Source organism: Terrapene carolina, unplaced genomic scaffold (assembly GCF_002925995.2).
Source record: "Terrapene carolina triunguis isolate 2854851 unplaced genomic scaffold, T_m_triunguis-2.0 Scaffold171, whole genome shotgun sequence".
In the NCBI taxonomy this organism is placed as follows: domain Eukaryota; kingdom Metazoa; phylum Chordata; order Testudines; family Emydidae; genus Terrapene; species Terrapene triunguis.
In genome coordinates this window covers 4,246,948-4,257,650 of record NW_020664522.1, presented here as the reverse complement: position 1 = coordinate 4,257,650, position 10,703 = coordinate 4,246,948, and the positions used below count along the sequence as shown (strand labels likewise).

The following is a 10,703-nucleotide window of genomic DNA, read 5'->3' as shown; positions in this document are numbered from 1 at the left end:
GCGGGCTGCACAGACTAGATTCTAGTCTGACCTGCACAACACAGCCCTTAGAACTTCCCCAAAATAATTCCTAGAACACGTCTTTTAGAAAGACATCCAGACTTGATTTAAAAATTGCCCGTGGTGGAGAATCCACCCTGACCCTCGGTAAACGTATGACTTATTTCCAGTCTGAATTTCATCTCACTTCAAGTTCCAGCCATTGAATCATGTTGTACCTTTCTGTGTCTGACTGAAGAGCCCATTATCAAAGATTTGTTTCCCATGCAGGTATTTAGAGACTGTAATCAAGTCACCCTTTAACCTTCTCTTTGTTAAGATAAATAGTGACAGATTAGGCTCCTGGAGCCTAAAGGCACGTTTTCTAATCCTTTAATCATTCTCATGGCTCTTCTCTGAGCTCTCTCCAATTTAGCAACATCCTTCTTCAATTTTTGACAATAGAACTGGACACAATATTCCAGCAGCGGTTGCACCAGTGCCAAACACAGACATAAAAACCCATCTACTCCGACTCGAGATTCCTCTGTTTATGCATTCAAAGATCGTATAAGCCCTTTTGAGCATAATGTCTCCCTGGTGACTCCTGTTCCACCACCGCGAGGGACAGACCTTTGGGTTTCCAGGAGAACTTGAGGGTTAATTTTCTATTCTGGCTTTGGGAGACTAATGAAAGAAGAAAGAGAAGCTAAATCACACTGGTCCAAGTCAAGTGCCATCTAAGTGTTCCTACTCCATTCCTGTGGGGATAGCATGGCGTGGAGAGTCCTCTGAGCATTTCCCCACAGTCAGTGCTGCTACACCATTCCCTAGACCAACTCACTGCTGGGAAAGGCTGATGTCCTAGTTGTCTGGCAGCCAACTTCTTGAAAGCTGAAAGGGAAGAGGTGGATGTGCAGATGAAAGAATACATCATAAAAAAGGGAGCACCATATTATTGGCAATTGGGATTTCTTTCCCAGTTTCACTCACTCACACACATGCACAATGATCCTAGGCGGTCAGGAAAAAGGAGTTTTTAAACTGTACTTGTAACAAAATTATTCTGTTTTTGTGGCCTCTGATCTGGAATGTCAGAGCCTAGACTCCAACATGTAAAACGAAAGGGATTACAAGAAGTAGAAGTGGCGCTCTTTACAAGAGAAAACTTTAGGCATTTGTAGCCAGTGACTGCGGTTTCAATTGTAACTTAATCCAAACAACTGGGGCAAGGCTGCTGTAATTCCCAGACTGGACACTAGGTTTCACTCTTGCAGTTGGTATCCTCTGGTGAGAAAAAGGTGTTTATTTACATGTCTTTGGAAAACTGCACTTTTAATCATTTTTGCAAGTCAGTTATGAAACTCTTCCTATATAAAGGTAATGTTCTGAGATACCTCCTCCAGATTCCTGACCAGGCACTTGGTACTTCCAAAGGCGCTTCCTCCCACAGAGAACCCAGGCCAGATTTCACACAGAGCCTAGTGCAAGCAGGAGCAGGATTTAGGGAATTTGGTCAGTGCTGCCTGACGACTCATACTGAAAACATGAGCAAAAAAGCTCCATTCAGGCACATGCTATCAAGGCTCAGTGCCTTGACTTAAAGTGCTCCCCAGAAATATGGAATTCACACAGTCTATTCCTTACCCTTCTCCAGAACCGAGAGCCTTACTACATTTTCCCTTATAGCAAAAGCCACATTCCCAGGGTCCAGCTAGAAAGCTTGCCCTTCCATTAACAGGAGCCCCTGAAATCTTTTGAAGGTCACAGGACTGCAAAACAAGGAGTGATTTATTTCTTGCCGTCCAAAAAGCTATCCAGCATCCCTAGAAGCAAAGCTCACGATGCATATGGTGTGCGCATTTAGTACCAACACCTTCTCTTTGTGTTATTCTCTTCCTGAGTCTCCACTGAAATAGTCATTTCCTTATGCATCTTCCTACGCTCCCCAAAGTTACATTCGTGGAGATGGCAGCAGCACAGAACTTTCAAGGTGTGCTAGGGGAGGAAAACCTTCCTCCTACCAGCCACATAGTGAGAATAGCGTTTGTGGCATTAGAACGTATTCTCAATAGATCACTTCCATGTTCCTAGTCTTTAGCGCCTCTGTCTCCAATCTGGCTTTTGTGGACAATTTAAATGCCATTGACTGCCTTGTATTACTCCTGTGTGATGAATATTTTCCCATGAACACCCATTATCCTCAGCCACACGGGGAGCGAGGTCACAGAGGGGAAATAAATACCTGGTGGGTTAAAACACTTTGCCTTGAAAGCTCCATGCCTCAGTGCACAGTAGCATCAGTTTCCTCATGTAACCACAGCTTATCAGGTGTCATTCACAAGGTGCCTCCAGCCTTCCCTTGGCAAGCAAAAGTGGGAGGGAGGGAGGGATGCAGTCAGCACTGCTAATCTCAGCCGTAGCAGTCAGTTTCACTATGAGGTCTCACATATATTCTGTCATCTGCCCATTAAATCTCCTTCCAGACTTCAAAGGGAGGCAGGGTATTCAATTACTGTAGTTCCCTGGTTTTACAAGAATTTGCTGACAGAAAGTCTATAACCTGGTATTTCCAAGGTCCTCAGGATCTCACTCAGACAACCCCTGCCATATTTGCCACTTGGTTCCTCTCACCTTCGATTGTTATTAGTAATTATATCTAGCTCTTAGATAGCACTTTTCATGAGGAGAGCTCAAAACGTTCTACAAAGGAGATCAGGATCATTATCACCCTTTTATAAATGGGAAACTGAGGCACAGGGAACAGAAATGACTTGCCTAAGATCACCCATCAGGCTGGTGGCGGGAAACCTGAGTTCTATTCCTGGATCTGAGTCCCAATGGGGTGCTCAATCCCCTAACTGGAGAGGGCTGTGAAACATTTTCCCTTGGAAAGCCAAACAGACTGGAGTCTAGTCTAAGATTACAACCCAGCCTAGGACTAATTTTAAACAAATAAACTCCCCCACAAGTAGAGGCTTTTGGGGTGCTGTGTTTTCTTTAAGGACATACACACAGAGATGGCAGCAGGAAGCTGGCTCATAAGGATAGATTTCTTTCCCAGAATACACAGGATGTACCATTGCAATGTGTCTTAATTACAGGCAGTCCATGAACACACTGGAGCGCTGGAACTTCTCCAGCCAGAGTCCTTTACAGCACTGGGATTCAATGCAGACATGAACTTCCACCCAAAGCTCAGACCAAAACTTGCAAGAGTCAAAGAAAGTTCAGAAATCGATAGTTCCCTTATTCACCTCTTATTTTTCAAACTTTTATGGCTCTGTAGTTCTGGATTTTGAAAGTACCAAGACGTCACAAGAACAAGCTGGAAATATCATGGAATAGTCTATTTTGAAAACTCAGGAAGCTGGACATATGATTAATCCAGACTTACTTCCCACTCTGAACACTAAGATTGGCTAACATTCCCTCTCTTTACAAGCAGCACAATCATCTTCACTCTCCAATGGTTTAGTTTACCAGGGCTCCATTATGCAGGTTCCCCTGTTGATAGATATATACTGGCCCGTATAAACGGAGGAACTGGCAACTGTTTACCACATATCTAAAGCACCTAGCCCAGTTTTAGGTGCTGAGTAGTCCCTACTGGAATTCCATGGTTAATAGAGAGGAAGAGATATGGTGGAGGTCAAGGTTAATGGGGACAACAGCATTGTGTGGGCTTGGAGTTTGTGCAAATGTTAATAGGACAGAACCTGCCCTGAATCCTGAACTGTTGGATCACGCTGATAATGCTTGCTTGCTTGAATAACAAATTTCCCAGCATTTACCACGAAGGCCTCACTGTGGTGCTCTAGGAAGCTTTAGCCAAACACCTACTCAGGGCCACAGCACAGCCAGTTAACCTTTAAGGAACTGGGTTATCCACTTGAGGCAGAAACTGATTTCCAGGGTTTGGGCAGTTTGTAGGGGACACTAGGTAAGAAAGAAGTGGGGGGGGGTCTCTGTGGCTGCTTGGAGGCACTGTGTTCAGAGTGGGACAAATAAATGCAGCGAGTCCCAACTGGCCTCATTTCCCTGTGACTGCTGGAATGAATATCAGTGTGTCCCGCTTCCTACACCCTCCCATCCTACTGGTGGCTCCTGCCCCCTTCCTGAGACCAGGAATCAGCAAAAGGCTGGTGACGTTCATTAGCAGCACAAAGCTTCTGACAGTCCAGAACTGCACAGTGCAAACTCCAGAGCTGGCTGGAAAGCAAGGGAGACTGCTCCTCTTCTGACACTCACAGGGAATCTCACTTCCAAAAGAGCAGGGGGCGGTAGAGAAAGAGTGGTACCCAGGGAGACTACACTCATCCTCCGAGAACACTGAAGCTATTTATACCTTTAGTCCAGGGGTCTCAAACTCAATTTACCTTAGGGCCAGTGCCAGTCCTCAAATCCTCCCAGCGGGCCAATGTCACTGAACATGGTGTTCAGCGAAGAAAATGTTTATATTGTATTTTTTATTTCAAATTTCTTAGAAATAATAAAACTGTTTATACAATTCTTCACCTGTCAGAGTTTTTAGTGTTTGCCAGACACCTGGCAACACTTCAGTTCTGTCAGTTTGTTGATGTTTGGCTTCAGTGACTGAGCAGTTGAAACCTTCAGGATTGCAGCAAGGTGTTCATCAGATAGTTGTGTTCGGTATTTTGACTTGTTTATATTCATTGTGGAAAAAAGTGACCCTGCCTCCATGGCTGACTCTGCCCGGCAACTAATGATGCTGCCTCCATGGCTGACTCTGCCTGGCGACTAGTGAGGATCTCTCTGTTCCTCTCCCCCAGCCGATGAGAGCTGCAGGGGCGAGGGGGGGGGGAGGCGGCACCTGCAGCTGGCAGCGTGTCTGCATGCATCTCTCCTCCGTGGGATGCAGTGGGGAGGTTCTCGGGCCGCAGATGGCCCGTGGGCCGGGAGTTTGAGATCCCTGCTTTAGTCAGTGTCCGAAAGATTAGCTCCCATCATCATTATAGGCTATTAAAGACGGGAGAGAGCTAGTCTTATCCAGTGGCCAATGTAACATTCTTCCCCTACATGCTGCTCTCCAGTACTCCATTCAGTCCAGTTTTAAACGACTCCCACTACTTCCCGCAAACAAAATTTTAGATCTGTTAAGAGATCTGCCTGATACCATGTAGTGTTCAAGCATTTGTGTCTCTTACCGTTCCCAGAAGGCACTGGGACTCCTGGATAGCACCGTAGCATCCCAGGAACCCCACAAACATCATCACTGCACCAACAGCAATCAGGATGTAGATCCCTGCAAAAGGAGAGAGACACGGGTAGGGCAAACATGTTAGTGAAGAGTCTTCACCAGAAACATTCTAGCATTTAACTAGATATTAGCACTCTGAAAAACTAATTACAAGTTTGGATAACTATGGCCCAGGAGAAGCATAGCAGGAGGTGCTGCAAGTCAAGATTGTGCTATATGAGCAGAGACGTGTAGAGAAAGTACTATAGCTGGGGCGCCATTCACTCTTATGAATACTTTACTTTAAAAACAAAACAAAACAAAACATCATACTAAAATTCAACAGACATAATAAAAATATAATAGAACATAAATGTTAGCAACTGCTAGTTAAGGTTGAGTTCCAATATCTGCTTCAAGCCACTCCTAATACCCATCCTTTACAAAAATTAAGAAGTTGCATATTATTGCCTCAGACAGATGAAAATGCCCATAGCTGATCTCTCAGTTTGAGCCAATGTCTATTTGATCATTTGAGTGTGAAAATGAAGCGTGTGTGAACACACACCTCAGAATCCAAAAGTGCCTGAAGCTAGTAATTTCAAACTGGTTTTATTTAAATAAATCAATCAATCAATCTAAGATTGAAGAAGCCCATGATCTCTGTAAGCACCTCAAGCCAAGTCAGTCTTTATTTAAAAAAAGGAAAAGAAAAGAAAATTCAAAGTCAGTGAAATCAAAGGCAAAAAATGCAAACAAAATCAAGCAAGCAAACTGTTACCCCTCCAAATAACAAGGCAGTGCAATGCTGAGGTTGGGAACTCGAGCACTCAAAAGTAACAAGATTCTAGAAGCGAAGGTAGCTCCCACAATGTAGTGGTTTAGATTCCTTTTATCCTTGTAAACCTTAAAATGTATTGTTTGGTTTTAAGAGTGGGTTTTTCAGAAGTGCACATCATTGGCTTAGCTCTGTTCCTACTAAAAAGTCTACCATTGACTTCAATGGGAGTAACATTAGGTCAGTGTGGAACACTTTGGAAAAATCCAACCCTCGGTGCAGTATTTGTTTATTTCACTTTGGATTTTTGAGAACAAAAGAGGTAGATATCCCAAGCTCTAGGTACCCTAAGACGTTACTTAAATGAATGAGCAGCAACTATGCAATATAGAGCAGTAACTAAACTATGCTTCAGTAAGTCATGTGGTTCAGTAAAACTCAGCCACCAGCATGGCTTTGTCAAGAACAAGTCATCCCACACCAACTTAATTTCCTTCTTTGACAGGGTTACTGGCCTAGTGGATAGTGGGGAAGCAATACACATGATACATCTTGATTTTAGTAATGCTTTTGAGGTAGTCCCACAGGACATTCTCAAACTAGGAAAAATGGTGTCTAAATGAAATTACTATAAAGGTGGATGCACAACTGGTTGAAAATCCTACTCAAAGAGTAGTTATCAATGATTCACTGGGAGGATGTACCTAGTGGGGACTCTCACAGGTCTGTCCTGGTCTGGTACTATTAAATATTTTAATTAATGACTTGGATAATGGAGTGGAGAGTACGCTTATAAAATCTGCTGATTGCACCAATCTGGGAGGGCTTGCAAGCACTTTGGAGGAAATGATTAGAATTAAAACAACCTTGAGAAATACAGAGAATTGGTCTGAAATCAACAAGATGAAATTAAATAAAGACCAATGCAAAATACTTCATTTAGGAAGGAAAAAAAAATCAAATGCACACCTATAAAATAGGGAATAACGGTCTAGGCGGTAGTACAGCTGAAAAGGATCTGGGGGTTACAGTGGATCACAAACTAAATGAATCCACAATGTGATGCAGTTGCAAAAAATGCTTATATTCTGGGGTATATTAACAGGAATGTCATATGTAAGACACAGGAGACAATTGTCCTGCTTTATTCAGCATTGGTGAGGCCTCAGCTGGAGCACTGTGTCCAGTTCTGGGTGTCACACTTTAAGACGTGGATAAATTGGAGAGAGTTCAGAGGAGAGCAACGAAAATGATAAAAAGTTTAGGAAACCTAAACTATGAGAAAAGGTTAACGAAACAGGGCATGTTTAGTCTTGGGGAAAAAAACCCAAAACCAGACGACGACTGAAGGGGGACCTGACGATGGTCTTCAAACATGTTAAGGGCTGTTATGAGGAGGAGGAGGATTAATGTTCGCTATGTCCACTGAAGGTAGGACAAGTAATCTGCTTAATCAGCAGCAAGGGAGATTTAGGTTAGGAATTAGGAAAAAGCTTTTTAAGGATAAGGATGGTTAAATACTGGAATATATTTCTGAGGTAGGCTATAGAATCCCTGTCACTGGAGGTTTAAAAACAGGTTGGACAAACACCTGTCACGGATGGTCTAGGTATACTTGGTCCTGCCTCATCACAGTGGATATGGACTAGATCAGTGGTTCTCAAACTTATTTGATCAAGACTCCCCCTCCAGTTTGTATCTGTAGTAGTTTACACACAGACACACACACACACCCTTGGGTGCCCAGCCAGCAGCCACCGCTCTCTGGATGGCCAGCTCTAAAGGTAGAGCGGTGGCAGCTGGCCGGGTGCTCAGCTCTGAAGACAGCGCTGCCTGCCAGTAGCAGCACTGAGTAAGGGTGGCAATACCACACCATCCTTAATTCTCCACTGCTGCTGGCGATGATACTGCCTTCAGAGCTGGGTGCCTGACCAGCAGCCGCTGCTCTCCGGCCACCCAGCTCTGAATGTACGCAGTACATTTCCTCTCCCCTCCCCCCAAATACATTCCACACACACCAGTTTGAGAACCTCTGGACTAGATGACCTCTTGGGGCCCCTTGCAGTCTTACATTTCTATCATTCTATGGCAGAGATAATACTGTGGGAGCAGCCTGAATGTTTGGACTCTGCTAACTTTAGGAGTGTTTAATGTCTCATTGTTAATGTTGCATTTATGTAACAGATGTTGCTATGTACAGCCACCAGCAATTGGAGGAAACCAGCTGCAAGGGAAACAAAGGCAACAAGGGTTGCACTGAGGCAGTCTGGCCCAGAAGGAAGTTCCACTCCATGAAACCCAATGGGATTTGCAGTCAGTGACTCTGACTTCCTCATGGCAATGGACTGGTAATGGTCACTGAAAGACAAAGTAATTAATGTGGGAGGAAGCCAACTTACTTTCTGCACTCTTCCAAACCACAACCTGTGAGCGTCAAGTATTCTGGTTACCATCAGAATCCACAGTGCTCACTCCTATAGTGTCAGCTTTGTAGTTCTTTAAGGATGGGGCTTTTAAGTTCTTTGATGTAGGGACTGTATTTATACAGCACCTTGCACAATGGGATCCCAGTCCATGACCGGGGCTCTACGTGCTACTGCAATAGAAACAACACTTTCAGTATCCCCTCCATCCTCTTTCCTCCACACCTGAGTACCTCTGCATCCATCCACTCTCAGGCTGGTTGGAGCGGTCACGCAGATCCCATTGAGAACTACTTCATTCCCCCACAACCAGGAAGACTTGGTGTGTTTCCCCTGAAGCGCTTCCAGGCTGCCAACCCTGGTGACAGTCTGCTTTACACTCTAACACGGGGGACACAGAAAAACTAGGTGGGTCACAGAGACTTGTCAACTGGAGCAGGAGTCAGGAAGGGGCAAGAGCAACGCCTGGTGGCAAGGACGTTTGTTGCAGTTGTAAACCATGGAAGGGAAGATTTGGGGCCACGGGGAAGGGCCAATAGTTAGAATTTTGCGAGCCTGAGAGTTTGTTCCAATTCAAACATCAGCTCAGCTGCCAAAGGTCAAGTGGTGAACGACTGATGCAATGGCAGATTGGTAGGAGGCCAATGAGATGGGGAAGTAGTGTTTTGGTGTGTGCATGGGGAGGAGGCACAGAGGGGCAAGAGGTGATGGGAAGGCATTAACACAATCTTGTCAGATGAAGATTGGCAGGAGGCCAGCATACATCTCCACAGACACAGATTGATGACAGACTACCATTAAATCAGGAGAAGAGAGCTATCATGACAAATGGACACAGGGGATAAAGTTACACACGGCAGACTAACTACCTGTGACAAAGTGGAGGGCTCTGGACTCCCCCTCATCTCTCTGCATGCGCTTTGACAACTCAGGTATTATTGAACTGGACTAACCGAAGGGATAGAGGGAAAGTTTTTAAAGACAGACAAGCTGACTGGAGAAATTCCTTTCTGTAACGGATCTCGCTAAATCCTGTCTCGCTGCCCTCAGAGTCAAAACTTCAATGAGGGGAGGGAGGGTAGAGAAAGACCTTGTATCCCCCTTCGTGGAAAAAGTGGGGGAGCAGCTTGTGCTGTAGGCGATGTTAGAGGTCAGAACACCATGCATTTGTGGAGACAAACTCCGCTAAATCCTTATATTAAGAGAATTGGAAATAAAGGAGGATTAGAGGAGGAAGATGGGTCAATGAGGGGAGAAGGAAGGGAAGAGGGTAACTCTCCCATTAACAAAAATCCTAGTAAGTGTTGTGGGGGGTGTTGGGAGGGAATAACTGGGGGAGGTTTGTCTTTAGTTTACACTGGACTGTGGTCAAAGCAGTGTGTCATTCAGGACTAGAACGGAGTACTTTTTTTGATTAATAGATTTGTTTTTGTCAAAAGAATGCAATTTTTGGTGCTCTGCAACTTTTCACAAGTTTGTGTTGAATTCAATTAGGGTGACCAGATGTCCCATTTTTAAAGGGACAGTCCCGTTTTTGGGGACTTTTTCTTATATAGGCACCTATTACTCCCCACCCCTTGTCCCGTTTTTTCCACAGCTGCTATCTGGTCACCCTAAATTCAATTAATAGTTTTGGCCGAGGGGAAAACCCTACTTCTTTTAAAAGTCAACATGCTGCATTTTGACACATTTTCTCCAGAAATGGCATTTCAAAATTTGGCCAATTTTAAAAATATAAGGGTGAAACGAACCCGAACATGGCCAAATCAAAACATGAAAAACAAACAAACAAAAAACCCACTTAAAAATTTGGCTTTGAGCTGTCAAACATTTCAGTCAATTTGAAATTATGTTTTTCAGGATTTTTGTATGACAAAATTTTTTTGGGAAAAAACAAAAACAAACAAACAAACTGTTTTGGCTTGAAACAAACTGGATTCCTCCCCGCACCCGCCACATGTTTCAGAATCAGTTCTGTCCCCAAACAAACAAAACAAAAAATCCATTAAACTTGCTCAGCTCTGTTCGGGACAGAATGCAGATGCAAAGCCAGGAGGAGAGTTCTCCCATTTTCAGTGGGAGCATGAGGGAGAAATTTATTTTTTTTGCACTCAGAGATTTAAGGACTGGCCAGGCCAAACTCCTGGGTCTCTGCCAGAAGAAGCTTGTTGTGTGGCTGCTTCTCAGTACTCTCAGTCCTACCCAGAAGCATGGGCAGACAGACAGCAGGGACAGAACCTCTGCTTTCTCTGCCACTCTCCCTAATGAGCTGTCTGTAGATAATGAAGTTGAGGCCAGCATAGGAAGTTCCCTTTAGCATGCT

At 44.3% G+C, this 10,703-nt stretch overlaps 1 protein-coding gene across 1 annotated transcript in view; it reads right to left on the bottom strand.

The window, feature by feature from the left end:
* Positions 1-10,703, bottom strand: part of CD81 (CD81 molecule) — a 46,530-nt gene that overhangs the window by 12,030 nt on the left and 23,797 nt on the right. Inside the window, exon 3 of the mRNA XM_029912050.1 lies at positions 5,148-5,245. Within this exon, the coding sequence (XP_029767910.1) occupies positions 5,148-5,245 (98 nt within the window). The remainder of the gene's footprint in view (positions 1-5,147; positions 5,246-10,703) is intronic.